The sequence below is a fragment of the Pseudophryne corroboree genome, chromosome 8, assembly GCF_028390025.1.
Source record: "Pseudophryne corroboree isolate aPseCor3 chromosome 8, aPseCor3.hap2, whole genome shotgun sequence".
Taxonomy (NCBI): domain Eukaryota; kingdom Metazoa; phylum Chordata; class Amphibia; order Anura; family Myobatrachidae; genus Pseudophryne; species Pseudophryne corroboree.
In genome coordinates this window covers 97,811,162-97,836,493 of record NC_086451.1, presented here as the reverse complement: position 1 = coordinate 97,836,493, position 25,332 = coordinate 97,811,162, and the positions used below count along the sequence as shown (strand labels likewise).

Genomic DNA, 25,332 nt, shown 5'->3' with positions numbered 1-25,332 from the left:
ATAGACCCACAGTCCTTCACATGAATGATTGTAAGACATTATAGGTCTGACGAAGCCCTGTAGTGGAAGCACACTGACTCTGGAGTACGGTTTATTTTGTTAGGATGACTGCGAGCCAATAACAATCATACAATTAGTATGCACACAAGACATGATACAAACGTCCTCAGCTCCTCACAGACCCTCCCCAAACGGACCTATCACTAATGAGACCTTCTCCCTAGTCACAGGCCAGCTTTTCTTACATTGGTCTCACAGACAAATGGTTCAGACAGACTGTTATACCTTAGACTCCTCCGCCCCCTCCCAGTCTGACAGGCAGGCTTTACTACTAGATGCTCTGGTTAATAAGTCGCATGCTTTCAGCTGAACCAGGCTGCTAAGGAGAAATGCACTGAAGTCAGTTAAGCAGGTTAGACGCACATTTTCTATCCTCCAAATCCTACTGTGTTACTTACCTGAGTTACTGAGTGTATGTCATTTGCGTTGGCTGTAATTTCATCTTGGATGTCCTTTTGCCAACTCAAACTCAATCCTTCTAAAATGGTCTGAATATTTTCACGAGTCAACAAGTGTTAACTACCTGGAATCTCTATCTCAGTTGACAACACAACAATCAACCATGCTCCTCAAAACCCACTACTTACAGTAGGTGTTATCATTGACTTGGAACTGTTCTTTCTTCCCCACCTTCAGTCTGATTACAAATTTTGTTACACACATCTAAATAATATTTCCAGAAGATACTTATATCACACAAGACATTGCAAAAAAATTTATTTCATGCATTTTCATTGCAAAATGTCCTGCTGCTTTGCTCTATCAGTACATTACATAGTAACTAAGGTTGAAAAAAGACAATTGTCCATCGAGTTCAACCTATTTGTGGTCTCCTATGCAGTCTTATTATAGGACTAGTTATTTTTATGTTAGGACTAGTTTTATTAACTATAATGCGTGCCTACGCACCGTAACCCATTAGTTGCTTGTTTACATAATACAATAAGAAATGCTCCCAATATACAAAGCTATCAGCAAGGCAACACCTATTGTACATACAACTCTTCACTTGTATCAAAAGATCTCCCATCTAGACCCCTCAACTCTGCATTTCTCATCCACACTCATAACCTGCCCCATCCTGGTAACATCCTGTGGAATGCCCTTCCATGCAAAACCAGACTTATTGTCTCCAAACCTTTCAAGTGTTTCCTGAAATCTTACCTCTCGAGGAAAGCGTATCGTATTTCAGAACCAGCCACTCTCCCTAAGCTGTTTTACTCAATTGCCACCTCTCTGCACAGTTCCAACAAAATTTAAATTTGTTCTCTCTTTTCTCTTACGTCCTGGAGGATGCTGGGGTCCACATTAGTACCATGGGGTATAGACGGGTCCACTAGGAGCCACTGGCACTTTAAGAGTTTGAGAGTATGGGCTGGCTCCTCTCTTTATGCCCCTCCTACTAGACTCAGTTTAGAAAATGTGCCCGGAGGAGCCGGTCACAGCTAGGGGAGCTCTCCAGAGTTTCTCTAGTAAAAAAATTTTTAGAGTTTATTATTTCACGGGGAGGCTGCTGGCAACAGCCTCACTGTTTCGTGGGACTAAGGGGGAAAGTAGTGTCCGCCCTGCGGGGTCTGAGCCACTATCTCCGCTGACAGGACACTGAGCTCCTGTGGGTGCTTATCGTTAGCCGCTCCAGGCGACCGCCGCTTACTCCCGCAGCATGCCACCACCCCCTTACAGAGCCAGAAGACTCTGGCGAGTGAGTCACCCCCCCCCCCCCCCTGACAAGCGGGGAGCCGTTGTGAAGATGGCGTCAACAGGGTAGGGAACGCAGTACTAACTGCGCTCCGGGGCTCAGCGGTACACAGTGCGGCGCTGTGAGGGGCGCTCTGAGCCAGCGCCTATACCCTACACTGGTCAGCAAGCCTGTCAAGGTCCACGGATCGCTGCCAGCAGAAATCCTCAGGCCAGTATAATATAATGAAGAGCGAGAAGCAGCGCCATGTTCGGGGGGCGGAGCTTCTCCTCAGAGCGGACCCAGCTGCGTTCAGCGCCATTTTCCTGCCTGCAGTTCCTGTACAACAGACGCTGACAGGGAGAGCTGTCCCTCCAAGCAACTCCAGTTATCCTGTGTGGTACCGGGAGGTTGTAGAAGGGGGGAGGCTGTGTAAAGTCTGTGTAGTCTATTAAGGTACACAGACAGCGCTGGTAGTTTCATTAGTTCTACCTCAAAAAGCGATGTCTGTGGGTTGGCTCCAATCTCTGTGTCTCTCTGTGGCATACTTGGGGGGGAAACTGTGTCTGACATTTCCCTGTGTGTGTGGGTGGGTGTTCAGTATATCACATAGCCATGTCTAGGGACTCTGTGTCATATGCTGCAGAAGATGTTTCCTCTCAGGAGGGATCCATTCCATGTACACAGGATTGTAATGCTTTGTCTCAGAAACCTATTGTTGAACCTGAGTGGTTAACTTATATCAAAGGAATGATCTCTCAGATCTCTACTAGGGTAGCTAATACTGAGACTGTAACTCAGGTGTTGAAGAAGTCTATGGCAGTTTGGTCAGGCTCTGTCCCTATTCCTGCAAAAAATCCCCTATCATGTTCCCACAGAAACGTGCACTTGTCCAAATCATGCAAGATGACACGTATACCGATTCTGATACTGCAGACGGGGATGTCCTGAGGGGGGCGGCATCCCTTGCAAAGTGGGTGCAGCTCATGATTGAGGCCATTAGAGATGTGTTAAACATTAATGACACCACACCTGAGCAGGTTGAGGAGGCTTACTTCACTGACAGTAAGAGAGCCTCGCTAACCTTCCCTGCATCTAAAGAATTAAACACTATATTTGAAAAATCCTGGGAAAACCCGGAGAAAAAGTTCCAGATCCCAAAAAGGGTTCTGGTAGCATTTCCCTTCCCTGAGGAAGATAGGAAAAAATGGGAAAACCCACCCATTGTTGACGCATCTGTCTCCAGACTGTCTAAAAGGGTGGTTTTGCCTGTCCCTGAATCTACCGCGTTAAAAGAACCGGCTAATCGTAAGATTGACACTATGCTCAAATCCATTTACACTGCTTCAGGAGTGGTGTTAAGGCCCACTATTGCCTGTGCATGGATTTCTAAAGCCATAGTAAAGTGGTCAGGCACATTACTAGAGGATTTGGATACAATGGATAGAAGTGACATTGAATTGTTTTTACGTAATTTAAAGGATTCTGCGGGGTTCATGGTGGAATACATGAAGGACCTGGGTACGCTGACTGCACGGATATCTTCCATGTCGGTCTCAGCCCGCAGGGGACTTTGGCTACGCCAATGGTCTGCAGACGCGGAATCCAGGATAAGTGTGGAGAACCTACCCTACACAGGTCAGACTCTATTTGGGGAAGCGTTGGATGCGTGGATTTCCACGGCAACCGCGGGTAAGTCACCTTTCCTTCCCTCTGCTACTCCTTCTACGAAGAAACCATTTTCTTAAGCATTTCCTCAGTCCTTTCAGACCCCTAAGACAAAAAAGTCCAAGCCTTCTACGACTTTCTTTAGAGGTGGTCGGGCAAAATCAAAAAAGCCTGCACCCGCAGGCTCCCCGGACCAGAGACCTGCTTCTGGTTCCTCAAAATCCTCAGCATGACGGTGGACCTCAAAGCCTGGAGGACGGGCTGGTGGGTGCGAGGCTCAGACGTTTCAGACACGTCTGGGTGTCGTCCGGCCTGGATCCCTGGGTACAGGATATTGTGTCCCAGGGGTACAGACTGGAGTTTCAAGAACTCCTGCCTTACCGATTCTTCAAATCAGGCTTGCCAGCTTTGCTGACAGACAGGGCTATCCTACAAGAAGGCATACTAAAATTGGAGAAGTCACAAGTCATTGTCCCAGTTCCACCTCATATGCAAAACAAGGGTTATTATTCAAACCTTTTCGTGGTACAGAAACCGGATGGTTCGGTCAGACCAATTTTGTACCTGAAATCGTTGAACCTTTACCTGAGGGTGTTCAAATTAAAAAATGGAGTCTCTCAGAGCAGTGATTTCAGGTCTGGAGGAGGGAGAGTTTCTGGTTTCCCTGGATATCAAGGATGCGTACCTCCACATTCTGATTTGACCGCCTCGCCAGACTTATCTCAGATTTACACTGTTAGACAGTCACTATCAATTCCAGGCACTGCCATTCGGCCTCTCCACAGCACCGAGGGTGTTCACCAAGGTGATGGCAGAGATGATGGTTCTCCTCGACAGACGGGTTGAACATTATCCCATATCTGGACGATCTGCTGATAAAGGCATCGTTCACGGAGATGTTGTTGCAGTCCATTGTTCTCACGACTCATCTGCTCAGAGAACATGGTTGGATCCTGAATCTTCCAAAATCACATTTGGAGCCGACCGGGAGGTTGTCTTTTCTGGGAATGGTCCTCGACACGGAAGTACAGAGGGTGTTTCTTCCAGAGGGGAAAGCGTTGGTGATACAAACAATGGTCCGGGATGTCCTGAAGCCAGCCCAAGTTTCGATTCATCAGTGCATTCGCCTTCTGGGGAAGATGGTAGCCTCTTACGAGGCTCTACAAGACGGAAGGTTTCACAGATATATCTGTGCGTGTGTGTATGGGCGATCCGCCAATACTTATGTGGCCGCAGGAACCGCCGACAGTGACATCACAACTGGGCTGGCGGTTTTGATGCCTGGCCAGACATAACGAGTGACTGTGCATAGTTCACCAAAAGGGTTGCTCAGTTGGCGGGTCTACTGGTCGGTCAGGTGCCCTCCATAAATAATGGAAACAGCAGGTGGAAGAGAGATCTATGGGTTGATTCAGAGATGGGTACAGTGCAGTACCAGCCGCTACTGCTGAATTATGCAAATGCAACAGGAGGTGTCTTGTGGGAAGGTGTGTACACACGGTGAGATTTTTTTTTTTGCGATTTTGACTATATAGTCAAAATCGCAAAGAAAGTTAGTGCAGATTGCAAGGTGAAAGTCACCTTGCAATCCCGATGCGATCCTGATGCGCGTTCCCGTGAGGTCGGTATCACAAGCCTAGATAGACTGTGCAGGCAAGTCAATTTTGACTATCTAGTATAAAAGATAGTCAAAATTGACACTCAGCCAAAATCGTACTAAGCCAGTATCGCAAGCACAGTCATCTTTGCTTGCGATACCGACCTAGTCCCTATCGCATTGTGAGAATCGGGGTTTAGCCCGAATCTCACCGTGTGTACACACCTTAAGTTAGAGCCAGCCTGCGTGCATCTGTGTAGCCTCAGTTTCCTGTTCTTTGCTGTCAGGTTTGCAACCCAATGCACTGAGAGATGCTGTTCTGCATTCCACTGTTGTAACGCATGGTTATTTGAGTTACCGTCACCTTCCTGTCAGCTGAACCAGTTTGTCCATTCTCCTCCTCAATAAAAGTTTTTTTTTCACCCACAGAACTGCTGCTCACTGGATGTTTTTTTTGCGCACCATTCTCTGTAAACTGTAGACTGTTGTGCATGAATCCTCTTGCACCCTGCGCTATGATTAATATGATTCAAAGTATAATAGGTTGAATGAAGTAACATTTTAGTGCATTGTTAACAGTCTAGTCTTGGCCACTTCATAGCTGGGTTTCACATTCCTCTGCCAGTGGTATCACATTAATTTGCTTTCTTTCTTTAGGGATCTCCGGCGAGAAGGTTGAGATTGACCCAGTGACAAATCAGAAGACTAGCACAAAATTCTGGATCAAACAGAAGCCGATATCTATCGATTCAGACCTGCTTTGTGCTTGTGATCTTGCAGAAGAGAAAAGTCCAAGTAAGTTTCAGATTTCAAGCGGGCATCAAAATCTTCTCACATTGTGATAAACTTGACAGTCAATGTGCTGACCAGTGGCTTCAAAAGCCGGGTGCAGGCGTCCCGCACCCGGGTGTCACCCTCTGAATGGATGACACCAAAGTGCTGGCTCTTTTCAGCCATGATAGACGCACCCGGCTCCTGCCACAGATGAAGATCCGGCACTAAACATAGCCCAGTTTCCGGGAGCAGACAGCATCTCCGAGGCTGCTGGACACGCCCCTGGAGTGACGAAACCGAGATACTGTGAGGCCACATTCCTTTTTTTAGGCCACACCCCTTTTCTGGTGGCTGCGCCCCTGGCACGGGGGTAATAATGCAGAGTGCGCACCAGGTGTCATTGTGCTGACATTCTCAGAATGTCGATAGGTGCAATGCTGACATTGGGGGTCATTCCGAGTTGTTCGCTCGCAAGCTGCTTTTAGCAGCATTGCACACGCTAAGCCGCCGCCTACTGGGAGTGAATCTTAGCTTATCAAAATTGCGAACGAAAGATTAGCAGAATTGCGAATAGACACTTCTTAGCAGTTTCTGAGTAGCTCCAGACTTACTCGGCAACTGCGATCAGTTCAGTCAGTTTCGTTCCTGGTTTGACGTCACAAACACACCCAGCGTTCGCCCAGAGACACTCCTCCGTTTCTCCAGCCACTCCCGCGTTTTTCCCAGAAACGGTAGCGTTTTTTCACACACACCCATAAAACGGCCAGTTTCCGCCCAGAAACACCCACTTCCTGTCAATCACATTACGATCACCAGAACGAAGAAAAAACCTCGTAATGCCGTGAGTAAAATACCTAACTGCATAGCAAATTTACTTGGCACAGTCGCAGTGCGGACATTGCGCATGCGCATTAGCGACTAATCGCTCCGTTGCGAGAAAAAAATAACGAGCGAACAACTCGGAATGACCCCCATTGTCCAAGTGTTATCATTAGGGTTATAGACATTCTGGGGTAAGGGAGGTTATGGTTAGAAACTTGAGGGAGGGTTGGGTTATAGTTTAAGAGAGAAATACTCACCGAAATGCTGGGGGGGGGGGGTCATGGGTCTAATCCGAAAGTGACAGTCACATGACCACCAGGACCCAGATGCCATGCTGGAGCCGCTGCAGCTGTCTGTAACAGGTAAATCACCGGCAATAATATGTTGACGTTCTAACATAATAGTCTGTCGGACTGCTAGATGTTGAAGCCTGATTTGTCACTTCAGATAATGCATTTCCAGGTAAGCAGCAGTGATGCCACCTCCAACCACATCTGAATTAGGCCCACTGCTTCCACAGGAAGTTTGGAACTCAGCAGTGAATGTTGAATCCAAAGACAGACGTTGGGGGCAATATGGTCTGGCTCATAGTCGGCCTTCCACTTCATCCCATTAGTCTCCAATGGAGTTGAGGTTAGAAATCTGTGTAGGCCAGCTAAGTTCCTCCACACTAGGCTCGATATTTCCTTTTGTGACGAGCATTGTTTTATGCTCAGGAGCTAGCGCTCCAGCACCCTGCTGTCCCGTTCTGTATAGTAGACATTGGGGGTCATTCCAAGTTGATCGCTCGCTGCCGTTTTTCGCAGCGCAACGAACAGGTTACTGCTGCGTATGCAATGCAATGCGCAGGTGCGTCGTACGGGTACAAAGCGTATTGTTGCTGGGCGATGGATTTAACGTAGAATCCATTCGCACAGCTGATCGCAAAGAGATTGACAGGAAGAGGGCGTTTGTGGGTGGCAACTGACCGTTTTCAGGGAGTGTTTGGAAAAACGCAGGCGTGTTCAAGCGTTTGCCGGGCGGGTGTCTGACGTCAATTCCGGGACCAAAAAGACACATTTGCAAAGCGAAAATACACTCCCCGGTGGGTGGCGACTATGCGTTTGCACGGCTGCTAAAAGTAGCTAGCGAGCGATCAACTCGAATGATCCCCATTGTGCACAGTCTAATGCTAGACCGCTGCTTAAGTCGCAGGACCTGTTTGCACACGCACAGAACAGGCCCTGCACATGTGCAAAGTACTGATAATCGTTACTTTGCGAGGAAAGCAGCATCTCCGTCCACGTCTGAGTCACCCCCATTGTAACGAAGGAAATGTAATCTCTAAAGGGTAGATTTAAGTGCGGGTTTTTAGAAGTGGAGACGTTGCCTATAGCAACCAATCAGATTCTACTTAACATTTATGTAGCACCTTCTAGATGTAAGAAAATAGATAGAATCTGATTGCTATGGGCAACATCTCCACTTCTAAAAACTCGCACTTTAGTAAATATATTCCACCATGCAGTAGCGGCTCTTGCCATGGGCAAGCAGGACTTTTGCCCGGGGCGCCGCTGTCCCGTGGGCGCCGCCTCCGTGGCAAGAGCCGGTACTAACTGGGGTGGCGGCAGTGGTTAGGAAAAGGTCCTCTCCGTGAAGGGAAGCTAGACGCGCAGTGAGGTGGTGTCTAGTTTCCCTTCGCGGAGAGGACCTTTCCCCGCTACTGGCGCCTGACGTCATTGCGCATCGCATGGCAGTTTAGAACAGCCATAGACGCTAGAGGTCATAATTGACCTCTAGTGTCTGTGCGCTTTTATGGGAAAGACGTCATGACGTCTCTCCCATAGATCCAAGGAGCGTCGCCGGCGGCCGGAGACGGAGGTCAACAGCAGTCGGGAAACAGGAACGGGGCTGGTGAGTATTCATAATTTCTCTGACGTCCTAGTGGATGCTGGGAACTCCGTAAGGACCATGGGGGATAGCGGCTCCGCAGGAGACTGGGCACAAAAGTAAAGCTTTAGGACTACCTGGTGTGCACTGGCTCCTCCCCCTATGACCCTCCTCCAAGCCTCAGTTAGATTTTTGTGCCCGGCCGAGAAGGGTGCACACTAGGGGCTCTCCTGAGCTTCTTAGTGAAAGTTTAGTTTTAGGTTTTTTATTTTCAGTGAGACCTGCTGGCAACAGGCTCACTGCATCGAGGGACTAAGGGGAGAAGAAGCGAACTCACCTGCGTGCAGAGTGGATTGGGCTTCTTAGGCTACTGGACACCATTAGCTCCAGAGGGACCGAACACAGGCCCAGCCTCGGAGTCCGGTCCCAGAGCCACGCCGCCGGCCCCCTTACAGAGCCAGAAGCAAGAAGAGGTCCGGAAAATCGGCGGCAGAAGACATCCTGTCTTCACCAAGGTAGCGCACAGCACTGCAGCTGTGCGCCATTGCTCCTCAGCACACTTCACACTTCGGTCACTGAGGGTGCAGGGCGCTAGGGGGGGGCGCCCTGAGCAGCAATAAAAACACCTTGGCTGGCGAAAATACATCACATATAGCCCCCAGGGCTATATGGATGAATTTTAACCCCTGCCAGATTTCACAGAAAAACGGGAGAAAAGGCCGCCGAGAAGGGGGCGGAGCCTATCTCCTCAGCACACTGGCGCCATTTTCTCTCACAGCTCCGTTGGAGGGAAGCTCCCTGGCTCTCCCCTGCAGTTACTACACTACAGAAAGGGGTTAAAAAAGAGAGGGGGCACTAATTAGGCGCAGTATAACAATACAGCAGCTATAAGGGGAAAAACACTTATATAAGGTTATCCCTGTATATATATATATATATATAGCGCTCTGGTGTGTGCTGGCATACTCTCCCTCTGTCTCCCCAAAGGGCTAGTGGGGTCCTGTCCTCTATCAGAGCATTCCCTGTGTGTGTGCTGTGTGTCGGTACGTTGTGTCGACATGTATGAGGAGGAAAATGAGGTGGAGGCGGAGCAATTGCCTGTAACAGAGATGTCACCCCCTAGGGAGTCGACATCTGCGTGGATGAGCTCATGGAAGGAATTATGTGAGTCAGCTCTTTACAAAAGATTGATGACATGAGACAGCCGGCGACTCAGCCTGTGCCTGTCCAGGTGTCTCAAAAGCCATCAGGGGCTCTAAAACGCCCGTTACCGCAGATGGCAGATACAGACGCCGACACGGATACTGACTCCAGTGTCGACGATTAAGAGACGAATGTGACTTCCAGTAGGGCCACACGTTACATGATTGAGGCTATGGAAAATGTTTTTACACATTTTTGATAATACCAGTACCACTAAAAAGGGTATTATGGCCCTCATTCCGAGTTGTTCGCTCGGTATTTTTCATCGCATCGCAGTGAAAATCCGCTTAGTACACATGCGCAATGTTCGCACTGCGACTGCGCCAAGTAACTTTACTATGAAGAAAGTATTTTTACTCACGGCTTTTTCTTCGCTCCGGCGAACGTAATGTGATTGACAGGAAATGGGTGTTACTGGGCGGAAACACGGCGTTTCAGGGGCGTGTGGCTGAAAACGCTACCGTTTCCGGAAAAAACGCAGGAGTGGCCGGAGAAACGGTGGGAGTGCCTGGGCGAACGCTGGGTGTGTTTGTGACGTCAACCAGGAACGACAAGCACTGAAATGATCGCACAGGCAGAGTAAGTCTGGAGCTACTCTGAAACTGCTAAGTAGTTAGTAATCGCATTATTGCGAATACATCGGTCGCAATTTTAAGAAGCTAAGATTCACTCCCAGTAGGCGGCGGCTTAGCGTGTGTAACTCTGCTAAATTCGCCTTGCGACCGATCAACTCGGAATGAGGGCCTATGTTGGGTGAGAAAAAACTGCCTGTAGTTTTTCCTGCATCTGAGGAATTAAATGAAGTGTGTGATGATGCGTGGGTTTCCCCCGATAAAAACTGTTAATTCCTAAAAAAGTTATTAGCATCATACCCCTTCCCGCCAGAGGATAGGGCACGTTGGGAAACACCCCCTAGGGTGAATAAAGCGCTCACACGCTTGTCTAAACAGGTGGCACTACCGTCCCCGGATACGGCCGCCCTTAAGGAACCTGCTGACAGAAAGCAGTAAAATATCCTAAAATGTATATACACTCACACGGGTGTGATACTGCGACCAGCAATCGCCTCAGCCTGGATGTGCAGTGCTGGGGTGGCTTGGTCGGATTCCCTGACTGACAATATTGATACCCTAGATAGGGACAGTATATTACTGACTATAGAGCATTTAAAAGATGCATTTCTATATATGCGTGATGCACAGAGGGATATTTGCCGACTGGCATCAAGAGTAAGTGCGCTGTCCATTTCTGCCAGAAGAGGGTTATGGACATGACAGTGGTCAGGTGATGCTGATTCCAAAAGGCATATGGAAGTATCGCCTTATAAAAGGGAGGAGTTATTTGGGGTAGGTCTAACAGACCTGGTGGCCACGGCAACGGCTGGAAAATCCACATTTTTACCCCAGGTAGCCTCTCAACGTAAGAAGACGCCGTATTATCAGGCGCAGTCCTTTGGGCCCCATAAGGGCAAGCGGGCAAAAGGCTCCTCATTTCTGCCCCGTGGCAGAGGGAGAGGAAAAAGGCTGCAGCAAACAGCCAGTTCCCAGGAACAGAAGCCCTCTCCCGTTTTCTGCCAAGTCCTCAGCATGACGCTGGGGCTTTACAAGCGGACTCAGGCACGGTGGGGGCCCGTCTCAAAAATTTCAGCGTGCAGTGGGCTCACTCACAGGGGACCCCTGGATCCTTCAGGTGGTATCTCAGGGGTACAAATTGGAATTCGAGACGTCTCCCCTTCGCCGTTTTCCTAAAGTCTGCTTTACCGACGTCTCCCTCCGACAGGGAGGCGGTATGGGAAGCCATTCACAAGCTGTATTCCCAGCAGGTGATAATCAAGGTACCCCTCCTACAACAGGGAAAGGGGTATTATTCCACGCTGTTTGTGGTACCGAAGCCGGACGGCTAGGTGAGACCTAATTTAAATCTGAAATCCTTGAACACTTACATACAAAGGTTCAAATTCAAGATGGAGTCACTCAGAGCGGTGATGGCAAACCTGGAAGAAGGGGATTATATGGTGTCTCTGGACATCAAGGATGCTTATCTCCATGTCCCAATTTACCCTTCTCACCAAGGGTACCTCAGGTTTGTGGTACAGAACTGTCACTATCAGTTTCAGACGCTGCCGTTTGGTTTGTCCACGGCACCCCGGGTCTTTACCAAAGTAATGGCCGAAATGATGATACTCCTTCGAAGGAAGGGAGTTTTAATTATCCCTTACTTGGACGATCTCCGGATAAGGGCAAGATCCAGGGAACGGTTTGTAGTCGGGGTAGCACTATCTCAAGTAGTGTTGCGGCAGCACGGTTGGATTCTTAATATTCCAAAATCGCAGCTGATCCCGACGACACGTCTTCTATTCCTAAGGATGATCCTGGACACAGTCCAGAAAAAGGTGTTTCTCCAGGAGGAGAAAGCCAGGGAGTTATCCGAACTAGTCAGAAACCTCCTAAAACCAGGCCAAGTGTCAGTGCAGCAGTGCACAAGGGTCCTGGAAAAAATGGTGGCTTCCTACGAAGCAATTCCATTCGGCAGATTCCACGCAAGAACTTTCCAGTGGGACCTGCTGGAAAAGTGGTCCGGATCGCATCTTCAGATGCATCAGCGGATAACCCTGTCACCAAAGACAAGGGTGTCTCTCCTGTGGTGGTTGCAGAGTGCTCATCTTCTAGAGGGCGCAGATTCGGCATTCAGGACTGGGTCCTGGTGACCACGGATGCCAGCCTGCGAGGCTGGGGAGCAGTCACACAGGGAAGAAATTTCCAGGGCTTGTGGTCAAGCCTGGAGACATCACTTCACATAAATATCTTGGAGCTAAGGGCCATTTACAATGCCCTAAGCCAAGCAAGACCTCTGCTTCAGGGTCAGCCGGTGCTGATCCAGTCGGACAACATCACGGCAGTCGCCCACGTAGAGAAGCTGCAAGGATTTTTCGCTGGGCGGAAAATCATGTGATAGCATTGTCAGCAGTGTTCATTCCGGGAGTGGACAGCTGGGAAACAGACTTCCTCAGCAGAAGTCGTCCACATGATTGTAAACCGTTGGGAAAAACCAAAGGTGGACATGATGGCGTCCCGCCTAAACAAAAAATTGGACAGGTATTGCGCCAGGTCAAGGGACCCTCAGGCAATAGCTGTGGACGCTCTGGTAACACCGTGGGTGTACCAGTCAGTGTATGGGTTCCCTCCTCTTCCTCTCTTACCAAAAGTATTGAGAATTATAAGACGGAGGGGAGTAAGAACTATACTCGTGGCTCCGGATTGGCCAAGAAGAACTTGGTACCCGGAACTTCAAGAGATGCTCACGGAGGACCCGTGGCCTCTACCTCTAAGAAGGGACCTGCTCCATCAAGGACCCTATCTATTCCAAGACTTACCGCGGCTGCGTTTGACGGCAGGGCGGTTGAACGCCGGATCCTGAAGGAAAAAGGCATTCGGGATGAAGTCATCCCTACCCTGATCAAAGCCAGGAAGGATGTAACCGCAAAGCATTATCACCGCATTAGGCGAAAATATGTTGCGTGGTGCGAGGCCAGTAAGGCCCCGATGGAGGAATTTCAACTAGGTCGATTCCTGCATTTCCTGCAAACAGGAGTGTCTATGGGCCTAAAATTGGGGTCCATTAAGGTTCAAATTTCGGCCCTGTCAATTTTCTTCCAGAAAGAACTAGCTTCAGTTCCTGAAGTTCAGACGTTTGTAAAAGGGGTACTGCATATACAGCCTCCTTTTGTGCCTCCAGTGGCACCTTGGGATCTCAATGTAGTTTTGGGGTTCCTAAAGTCACAATGGTTTGAACCACTTGAATCTGTGGAGTTAAAATATCTCACATAGAAAGTGGTCATGCTGTTGGCCCTGGCCTAGGCCAGGCGCGTGTCAGAATTGGCGGCTTTATCCTGTAATAGCCCTTATCTGATCTTCCATTCAGACAGGGCGGAATTGAGGACTCGTCCTCATTTTCTCCCTAAGGTGGTTTCAGCGTTTCATCTGGACCAACCTATTGTGGTACCTGCGGCTACTAGTGACTTGGAGGACTCCAAGTTGTTGGACATAGTCAGGGCCCTGAAAATATATGTTTCCAGGACGGCTGGAGTCAGAAAATCTGACTCGCTGTTTATCCTGTATGCACCCAACAAGCTGGGTGCTCCTGCTTCTAAGCAGACTATTGCTCGTTGGATTTGTAATACAATTCAGCTTGCACATTCTGTGGCAGGCCTGCCACAGCCAAAATCTGTAAAAGCCCATTCCACAAGGAAGGTGGGCTCATCTTGGGCGGCTGCCCGAGGGGTCTCGGCTTTACAACTTTGCCGAGCAGCTATTCGGTCAGGGGCAAACACGTTTGCTAAATTCTACAAATGTGATACTCTGGCTGAGGAGGACCTGGAGTTCTCTCATTCGGTGCTGCAGAGTCATCCGCACTCTCCCGCCCGTTTGGGAGCTTTGGTATAATCCCCATGGTCCTTACGGAGTTCCCAGCATCCACTAGGACGTCAGAGAAAATAAGAATTTACTTACCGATAATTCTATTTCTCGTAGTCCGTAGTGGATGCTGGGCGCCCATCCCAAGTGCGGATTGTCTGCAATACTTGTACATAGTTATTGTTAACTAAATCAGGTTATTGTTGTTGTGAGCCATCTATCCAGAGGCTCCTCTGTTATCATGCTGTTAACTGGGTTCAGATCACAGGTTGTACGGTGTGATTGGTGTGGCTGGTATGAGTCTTACCCGGGATTCATAAATCCTTCCTTATTGTGTACGCTCGTCCGGGCACAGTATCCTAACTGAGGCTTGGAGGAGGGTCATAGGGGGAGGAGCCAGTGCACACCAGGTAGTCCTAAAGCTTTACTTTTGTGCCCAGTCTCCTGCGGAGCCGCTATCCCCCATGGTCCTTACGGAGTTCCCAGCATCCACTACGGACTACGAGAAATAGAATTATCGGTAAGTAAATTCTTATTTTTTCTACTAGGGGCACAGCTACTGGTGGGCACATTAATGGGTGCACAACTACTGAGGGCGCAGTACTGGGGGCACAGCTGTAGGGGGCACAACAGCTACTGGGGGCAAAACTACAGGGAGCAAAATGGACCACGCCCCTTCCCTATGAAGCCACGGCCCTATTTTTGACGCGTGCCTGCGGCGCGCACTAACCCTATTTTAGCTGTCGGGGGGGGGGGGGGGGCAAAGGGAACTTTCGCCCTGGGCGCCACAAGGTCTAGAACCGGCCCTGCCACCATGTACTGTACAACAATACTTACTTATTTAGAAACAGACACACAATCTGCAGATAGGGTTTTATGACCACATAAGAGCATTTACAAGACACCTTGCGCTGCATCTCTGGTTGATGAATAATCCTCAATCGAGTTTTTGCACCAAAGTATGAATCTTCATCTACAAGTGGCCTCTTTGGAGCTGAGTAATTAACAGGGCACATGCTGTGGTTCATTCATCTTAGGTAGATGGTCTTTATTACTGTCTTCTTGCAGTACTTTCTTAACTCCCACAACTTACTGGACCCACTTCAGTCAGGCTTTCATGCCCAACACTCCACGGAGACGGCACTGACCAAAGTAGTGAATGATCTGGTCACTGCTAGATCAAAAGGCCATTACATACTACTTATTCTTCTAGATCTCTCTGCTGCTTTTGACACTGTTGACCACTCTCTTCTCATACAAACACTAGAGTCCCTAAGTCTTCAGGACACAGCCCTTACTTGGTTCTCATCCTACCTATCTAATCGATCTTTCAGTGTTCGCTTCTCTGATTCTACCTCCTCTTCTCTACCTCTATCAGTTAGAGTACCGCAAGGCTCAGTCTTAGGTCCTCTGCTTTTCTCAATCTATACCTCCTCTCTTGGTAAACTAATCAGCTCCTTCGGATTTCAGTATCATTTGTACGCTGATGATACTCAAGTCTACCTATCCTCCCCAGATTTATCACCATCTGTATTGGCTCGTGTCACTGGATGCCTGTCTGCCATTTCATCTTGGATGTCATCTCGCCATCTCAAACTCAACATTTCCAAAACAGAATGAATTATTTTCCCACCAGCTAAGGGTAGTTACCAACCTGATATTGCCATAACTGTTGACAATGCAACTATCCACCCTACCCCACAAGCTCGCTGCCTAGGTGTCATCCTTGACTCTGAACTGTCCTTTGTTCCACACATTCAATCTGTCTCTAAATCATGTTACATGCACCTTAAAAACATATCCAAAATACGCCCTTATCTTACACAAGACACTGCAAAAACTCTGATCCATGCACTCATCATCTCCCACATTGATTATTGTAATAGTCTCCTTACTGGTCTTCCCAAACATAGGCTCTCACCACTTCAATCCATTTTAAATGCAGCTGCGAGGCTAATCTTCCTCGCCAGACGTTCTTCGTCTGCTGATCCGCTCTGTCAGTCCCTCCATTGGTTACCGATATTCTACCGTGTCAAATATAAAATACTTTTACTTACATACAAGGCTATTACCCAAACTGCACCATCATGCATCTCCTCACTCATCTCAAAATATCTCCCTACCAGACCCCTCCGCTCTGCACAAGATCTGCGTCTCTCATCCACATGTATTACCTGTTCCCACTCAAAATTACAGGACTTTACCCGGGCTTCACCCACTCTGTGGAATGCCCTCCCACGCACAATAAGACTCTCCACTAGTCTCCAAACCTTTAAACGTTCCCTGAAAACTCATCTCTTCAGACAAGCATACCAAATTCCTGACCCACACACATAACCTTCAATGCTTCCCTATCCAGTTACATTCCCTCTGCACAGTCCCCATAACCTCACATTTTGTCTTCCAACATTGCTGGGTGATCATATCATACAACCCACTAAGAACCTAGCAATCTGGGGAAACATTATGTAACAGGTTGCATCTATCCTTGTGTATCAATGCCTATTTCCCTATAGATTGTAAGCTTGCGAGCAGGGCCTTCCTACCGCTATGTCTGTCTTTGCCCTGTTTTGTTCTATAACTGTTGTTCTAATTGTAAAGCGCAACGGAATATGCTGCGCTATATAAGAAACTGCTAATAAATAATAAATAAATAGTACAAGGAGCCCTAGCTTGGTTCCTTCATTAGGCCTCTTTGCCTATTCTCAATGAAGAGCGGGACACTCTCCCTGCTGGTTTCCAGACTGCCCGTTCCACAAGTTTTGACTGCGATTCTTATCAGTCTGTGATATATGTCTTGCTGCACGGCTTACATCAAAAAAAATGATTCCTGGGGTCCTCCTTGAATGAATTATGAGAGAGAAGGAGAGGATAGAGAATAGATAAGAGCACAGACTTGTGCAATATATCCTTTTTTCTGTGTTTTATCTCTAGTAACACAAGCTCAGCCTATCTAGTGCAGGGAGATATTATAAATTGTACTTATGCACGCAGGCTGAGCAGGGTCAATTGTATGGCTGTCAGAAGGAAGATGTCAGTCCGGTAAGAGATGGCTGCTCGGTTCTGTAAATGGACCTTTCCTATCCTACTCATATGGTAGGCGACATCAGATTCACCTTCTCCCGCAAGGTCACTCGCACGAATGTGCCTTCAAACTTAGAGCATCACCATTAACTTTTCTGTATGTTTGTCGGTAACCTTGAAAACAAGCCCCTTTTACCTTACGTAACACACACGCTGACAAATGGTGCAGCCGCACAGTACCAGCAGCGCTAGGAAAAGGGAATATTTTATCTAGATACATATGTACTTTGTATGAGTGCATATGCTTATGTTTTTCTGAGGGAAATGGACAACGCATACTTAATATCAAAGCATACATCTTCAGGCATATTTCACAGAGACAGCGTGAAGATAGGAGTCGTTCAGCGTATATGGCGATAATGTGATTGTATCAGCCTGCCGACCCCAGAATGACTGGTATTGAAACATTAGCCTTCTAAACTCACACTATTATGTGCCCTACGAGTTTCTCTCTCCCGAGTAAATCAATCAGCATCTTCCGTGATTCCCTCTGTGAGTCTGACAGCCAGGGCTATCTGCCTTGGAAATAGAGTGGAATTGAAAGTGCTACATAATGACTTTATTTACCAAAAAAGATGGCCTAGCGTTAAAGGTTTTAACTAACAGCTTGGCTACCAAGACCTTTCAATTACATCACCACCAGCTCCGGCCAGGCAGAGGTTTAATGCAGTTTCATAGGCGACGGAGAGCGAACCATATATATATATTCTGCAGCAGATTCAGACAAGGCTGTTATCTCGGCCTAAAGCTATTTATATTGTCACCCGTCTGCTGACGAATGAAAATGGGAAATATAGGGGGTTATTGGTCAAGCTTTTCTGTTAAGCAAAATTGTGTTAGATGTTATTGTATGGTGTAAATAAAGACCACTCATCGTGGAATAACCTGTGTGTATACAGTAAATGTCACAGACTCCATACCGAAGCTTACAGATTGCTCCATCTCGCTGGGAGAATCTGTGTATTTTATTTCAGAGATTTAGATCATCACTGCCTGGTCAGTGGTCTTGGCAAGTGTTGCTCATTTGAAATGTCTTTCTCAGTAAAGGGAAAGAGAACAGGGCTCCCATGTCACCCATAGCCTCATACAAAGCTTTGTGCAGTATGCCAGACGGTGAGTGGAGACGATGGGTCCTATCCCAACCAGTTACACCTCTGCATTTCCGCACGGCCGATCAAAGGGAAGTGGCAAGAAGATTGATGAAGACGGTGGATTGTGGTGCTTCTGCTTGTGCTAGAAAGGTGGGGGCTCAATGGCTTTCTTCTACAGAGGCCCCGTTCCTTCCTCCTCCTATTCTGTCACCTCTGACCCTGGCCTTCTGTCGGTAGCTGTCACCGCCTTTGATATTTTGATTGATGTCCTTCGCCACAGAAGTGTCTCTGTGCCAGTCACTGCTTACAGGACACACTTGTGCACACGTACAAATTTACACGCACACAAACAGAGAGAGTGGTGATGCATCAGTACACAGATGTGTATCACACGCAGACAGAAAACAGCTTCTCTTACAAAACCACAGAAGCAATAATAAAGCAGCAGATTGAAACTGGATGTGTGGCTGCATTGCCTTTCCTTCCTTTCTTCTTCATTATTAACCCCTCCTTTGCTGATCAGCTTGGAAGATGAGGCTTTTTGCAGGCAACAAATACAGGGGTAATGCTTTCTGATGGTTAATGTTTATTATATGCAGGAAATTTTAACTATGCATATTTGGGGTAATATACAACTACATGATGAAATTAGAACCTAGGAAAGGTATCACACCAAACGTGAGGAAGCAATCGGCTCTCCATCTTTTGCCAAGGCCCATAAAGTCGCCAAGTCTACTGCCTACGTTTGCCATCGCAACATAATGATGCAGCTTATCAGTTTTACCAATCTGTGTCTCTGCGACTATGGCTGGTGTGTATTCTGCCCATACAGTGGCCTGGGATTGTGGGGGGTGATTCACAGTTGCATGCAAGTTGGCTGCATTGCATACAGGAAAATAAAAGCAGACATCAGAGTTTTATGCCTCTGTATGGTTGCACTTCCCCATCCATCCACTTGCCAATAACTGTCATCACTATCAGCGTGCTTTTGCTTCAGCCCTATACATACCTGGGGTAATAGATCTGTCTGAAATCAGGTGGATCTACACACCCACAACATGCCCTCAGAACACTTAGCATACAGGCAACTGCCCCATTGCCAGTGAGTTAGCCCAATTGTAACGGAGTTCTGTGCAATCTGATTCACAGTAGTTGCTCATAATTGCATACTCTAAGCCATGGTGATAAAAATCACAAGAGGCATATATAAAACTGATCTAAAGCCTCATACACACTAGACGAGAAAGTTAAAGATATCGCTCAGAAGGGCCATTCTGAGTGATATATTTTACTATCTCGACTAGTGTGTGCACTCAGTATCGTTAACGATGCTCTCTCCCACGATTCGTTAATGACCCCTTCCTTCCTCTGAACAGTCAAGCCGATGGAGGACCTCGTTAACGAGAGCCATGCTGCAGCATGGCCCCCGCTACCCCCGCCGCCGCTACCTACGCATCGGCGAGTGTGTATGCACTTGCCGATGCCGACACCCTGTCGGGTCCCTGCCGCAGCCAATATCGCCGTGTACACAGATCGGCTAGTGTGTCCCCGGCTCTATATGTGCTATTCAGGGATTATATATAATCCAATCAGTGCGTTCTTATGTTTTGATAGAATTCAGACTCGTAGCATTATAGCACAGACACAAGCGATTCAATACAGCCTGGATGTGCTATCTGTTTTGAATTAGCATTAACATACTGTATGAGGGTAATGTCAACACTTAACATTTTACAGAGCACCACAGTATTCCAGTGTGCGTTACAACTGACAGAGGTAGGAGGGCCCTGCTCGCATGATTACAGTTTATAGGAAAATAGGGATTTGATACATGTGGAAAAGTGCTATATAGCATTACTGCCTCACAGCACTGAGGTCATGGGTTCGATTCCTACTATGAACCTAACTGCGGAGTTTGTACATTCTCCCCGTACTTGTGTGGGTTTCCTCTGGGTTCTCCTGTTTCCTCCCACAATCCAAAAATATACTGGTAGGTTAATTAGCTCCCAACAAAATTAACCCAAGCGTGAATGTGTGTGTGTGTACATGTGGTAGGGAATCTAGATTTAAGTTCCACTGGGTCAGAGATGTGAATGGCCAAATATTCCCTGTAAAGCGCTGCGGAATATGTGTGTGCTATATAAATAACTGGTAATAAATAAATAATAGTGCAAATGGACCAGCCAGCAGAGGTTCTTGGTGGACTGATCCAGTCACAGCGATGTTAGCCTGGGGATAGGTGGTTCTGGGAAAGTAGAAACAGAACATAATGTAAAGTTATGTTTGGGCTGTGTAGATGGGAGGTAATAAACATATTTGTACTTTTCGGTTTCAGCTCCTATACATTGTGCTTTGTCCTTGTTTCGTAATCACCATAGGTGAATGAAGAAGCTACATTTTAACTTCCTGATTATGCTGCCTTGAGGGTTAGGTTTGGAGGGAGGAGGGGGTTAGGCACCCTTGGGGAGGGATAGAGTTAGGCTGCTTGGAAGAGACTGTTAGGTTTAGGCTATGGGGAGGGGGGGGCTAGGGTTAGGCACCCCCAGGGGAGGGTTAGGGATACACTGCAGAGGATAGAAGGTTAGGGTTAGGCTGCAGTAAGTGAGAGTAAGGGGGGAGGGTAAACATACTTACTCGGCCCTTGTTGGGATTCTCTGCTTCGGGATCCCATCCGCCGGAATATCGTATGTATCCCACTCTAATCATAGGCCGTAAATGTATTTAAAAATCCTGTTTTGAAACCAACTACTGTACTCAGGATGCAATTTCTCTGCATAGTTTTGGCTTATATTGTAAACCTTTCCATCTGAATTCATTTTTACCCATTGTTTCCTCGCCGTTCTCTGCCACAAAATTACATATTCATGAATTTAGAAAAAGGTTTTTTGTTGGAGTTTACTTGGCGCTTCAAAATAGACTATGTGGCAGCCTCGTAACTTCTATAGGACTAATCCCAGACAGTCCAAATACATAAAAAAAGAAAGGAGAATGCAGAAGAAGATGGCGCTACTGTGTCTAAGGGAAGAGTAGGTGGAAGGGCCAAAGCAGATACTTATCCTGTGAAAATAGTTCTTTCTTCCCAAGCGTGGATCTTCTTTTAACAGATGTTCTCAAGTTCATATATGAAAAATATAATGGGAGAGGAATGATGTGTAGAAACTCTGTGACTGATGGTTCTACAAATAATGTATATGGAATCTCCACAGTATTAGTGGAAATTTTTTTCTTGTATCTATAAATGAATCAATTTTTCTCACTTACATGAGGAAAATAAAATAAAAGATATCCTTTAGAAAAAATATATGAACATGGCGTACCTCACTTACATAGTGAGGGGTGGATATACACATATAAAGGTTTCTTTATCTACTTTTTTGAAATGGTGAAATGGAGTGCTGTTTAGCGTACCTCACTAACTTAGTGAGAAGCTATGTAGCACATATCTCCGTTTCTTTATCCTATGGTTCAAGGGTATAGCATACCATTACTCACGATGTGATTGCTTTAGCTCCTCCTATATGGGTTTCTTTTCATCAAACGGGCACGGGTGATGGTATAAAAATCACATGGGTTTAATGGTACAATATATAAAATCCAAAATAAACAAAAATAAAAATACCAGCATTGAATATGGGTGGCGTGTGGTCCTGAGAAAGGAGACCCCTAGGGGAGCAAGGTTCCGGTTCGATGCTCCAAGGTCTAATTAGAAAATGTGTATAAAAAATAGAAGACGGGGTCTTACCTTACCAGTATCACACACCAAGTCCAAAGTCAATGCCTCCTTAGAGCCAACGCGTTTCGAGTCATATAGGACTCTTTTTCAAGGCATAAGGGTACATGCTAGATGATCCAGTATTTATAGCAAAACAAGTGATGTCACTATTCGGGACTTGTTTTGCTATAAATACTGGATCATCTAGCATGTACCCTTATGCCTTGAAAAAGAGTCCTATATGACTCGAAACGCGTTGGCTCTAAGGAGGCATTGACTTTGGACTTGGTGTGTGATACTGGTAAGGTAAGACCCCGTCTTCTATTTTTTATACACATTTTCTAATTAGACCTTGGAGCATCGAACCGGAACCTTGCTCCCCTAGGGGTCTCCTTTCTCAGGACCACACGCCACCCATATTCAATGCTGGTATTTTTATTTTTGTTTATTTTGGATTTTATATATTGTACCATTAAACCCATGTGATTTTTATACCATCACCCGTGCCCGTTTGATGAAAAGAAACCCATATAATAGGAGCTAAAGCAATCACATCGTGAGTAATGGTATGCTATACCCTTGAACCATAGGATAAAGAAACTGAGATATGTGCTACATAGCTTCTCACTAAGTAAGTGAGGTACGCTAAACAGCACTCCATTTCACCATTTCAAAAAAGTAGATAAAGAAACCTTTATATGTGTATATCCACCCCTCACTATGTAAGTGAGGTACGCCATGTTCATATATTTTTTCTAAAGGATATCTTTTATTTTATTTTCCTCATGTAAGTGAGAAAATTTGATTCATTTATAGATATAAGAAAAAAATTTCCACTAATACTGTGGAGATTCCATATACATTATTTGTAGAACCATCAGTCACAGAGTTTCTACACATCATTCCTCTCCCATTATATTTTTCATATATGAACTTGAGAACATCTGTTAAAAGAAGATCCACGCTTGGGAAGAAAGAACTATTTTCACAGGATAAGTATCTGCTTTGGCCCTTCCACCTACTCTTCCCTTAGACACAGTAGCGCCATCTTCTTCTGCATTCTCCTTTCTATATTCATGAATTTGTCCCCCAAAATCTGTATTACTGTATTTTTTTTATTCTTTTTTACCTTATTATAGGTCATTTAGGTCAACTGGAAAATTACAGAGTGTTGTGGCATCACTTACCTACTTTTGGACAAAATCTAAAATTTATTGAAAACACGTACTGTACTTTCCGGGCTGGGGTGGTGAAACTTTTGCGGGTGCAAATATTTGTACCATCCATTTGGTGGATTGCGAGTGTTCCTTGTTAAGATTGGATGAGGAGCTTGAGTAGGCCAACTTTGGCACCAAGATGCAAAAACTAGATTTTCTGTTGCAGGAAGAGATTATTTAAATAGGATAAAGTGATGTGTTTTTATCGGTGCGTTGTGCATTTCACAGGAGGCAGCATAGCCTCTTTCTCCGCAGTAAGGGGGGTTGGTTCTGGAACTATCAAGATGCCAGGAGCCAGGTCTCATTGTATTCATTCAGTGCAATGCATTTTGCACCTTTCTGATGCATCTCTTGGTGCACTTGACCAGTGTAATGAAAAACTTCAAACAAAAGTGACATGTAATAAATACACTCCTTGTATTTCCTCACTGTACCTATAATTTACATACCAGGAAATGAAGCTAAACCAAGCAGTATTTTAGGAGAAATGTAGAAACGATTCTGTGAATATAGTGAGTGATCCCTAAGTGTTAGTACAGAGGTGTGCCCACACACACAGCCTCAATAAGCCATGTGGAGCGACAAGTGAGCTGCACAAAGCAACTCTTTCTTTCAATTTGCATCTTATTCGCCGATACAGCAGAACAGCACAGTACCAGAGAGGCCTTGCTGCGACTTTGACTGAACAGGAATTAGTTTTAATTAGTACAGAGTAAGAATGAAGCAAACAGAACTTGGTGTGAAAATAAAGCTGCACCTGATGCATAGTAGCAGACTCAGTTGCACACAGATGTACAAGCATTGTACAGCCAATTAATCAGTGTAGTCTCATGTAGCAGTTTTAACGCATTGCATTGCCACTAAGACGCACATTCAAAAAGAAAAAGATGTTCTGCGCAAGCAGAGTCGCACAGGACCTAGCAGGCCACGAAGGGCGGTTTAGCACGACTGTGGCAGTAGTGTGAGGACACATCTGCAGGTTGCACTTTTGTCATTCCACCCTTTCCTCTTTGCCTGTTATCAGGTGTATAACCAAGTTGGGCACAGGTAGATTTCATAGCGATATTTCCAATGACAACACGAAATACATAAATAGAGGACATTGCGGTTTTTACGGCTTGTAAACGACCCTTACTATCCGGTTTACTGTCCTACCTGTCCCTACTTTATTCTCCAATCCTTTTTCTTATTTCAAGATCACCTTCTGATGTATCCACTTGTCATTCAAATGTCACCATTTAACAACTCTCCATATCTTTTAATCTCTCTCTTCCCCGACACCATTCTTCGTCCTTTCCTTACTATATATATTCTTCCTTTTGTCTCTTAGTTCCCCTTCTTATTTCTTGCTTATCACATCTCGCTGCATTGCTGTATTTTTTTTTTTCTTCCTATCGTCCCTCCTCTAGTTCTACCTCTGTATTAACTGTAAAGGGAATGAAGGACAAAACGTAGTTACACTTTGGCGGCAGAAGAGTTAAATTGATAAGGACAAAACTGCTTTAGACGGAATCGAGCCATTCATGTGTAAAAGCCGCTGCTCTGGTCTCTCACCAGCGAACGGAGAACACTCTGTAATTTATTTTTAATTAGCTGTATGTAAAAGGTCACCGGATTTCCCAGCATGTCCCTGTCACTGACGTGACACCAAGGTACCTGCCATCAGACCCATTTGCACCATATCCTATACGCTGTGAGCACAGAGATGTTTCCCACACATTGCTCTTGTGTAAATATAAGAGGTGCCCTTTTGCAAACTCAATCCTTTCATGTCGCATCAGACAGAACCGTTGTTATATTCGCTGCCCGGAAATATATTGCAATAATAAATATAAAGTGTGTTCTTGGAACATTTGAATCTCAGTTGCCAGAGGGGTCTCCAGTGCATATTAAAACATCAGACCCCATTTGATCCTTGACCCTTTTTTGTGGTGTGGCATTACGATTTCTTTAAAGCTTTGTTAAATTTCTATACTACCCCAACCAATGCTCCTTGGAAAGCTTAATTTATTGCATAATTTCCCTACAGATGTGTCCTCATACAGCATTATTGCAGTTGCGCCAAACAGCCCTTCTCGGTGCACCAGGTCCTGTGAGACTCTGCTAGTGTTGTGCGTCTTTTTTCTTTTTTGTCAAAAATGCATC

The 25,332-nt window shown here is 46.2% G+C and overlaps 1 protein-coding gene across 2 annotated transcripts in view; it reads left to right on the top strand.

Annotated features, from left to right (window-relative positions):
- MAPKAP1 (MAPK associated protein 1) overlaps positions 1-25,332 on the top strand; it is a 318,576-nt gene that overhangs the window by 278,207 nt on the left and 15,037 nt on the right. Inside the window, exon 10 of one of the 2 annotated variants that reach the window (XM_063936817.1) lies at positions 5,661-5,798. The exons of the other annotated variant lie outside the window; for it this stretch is intronic. Coding sequence (XP_063792887.1) covers positions 5,661-5,798 — 138 coding nt within the window. The remainder of the gene's footprint in view (positions 1-5,660; positions 5,799-25,332) is intronic. 2 annotated transcript variants of the gene reach the window in all.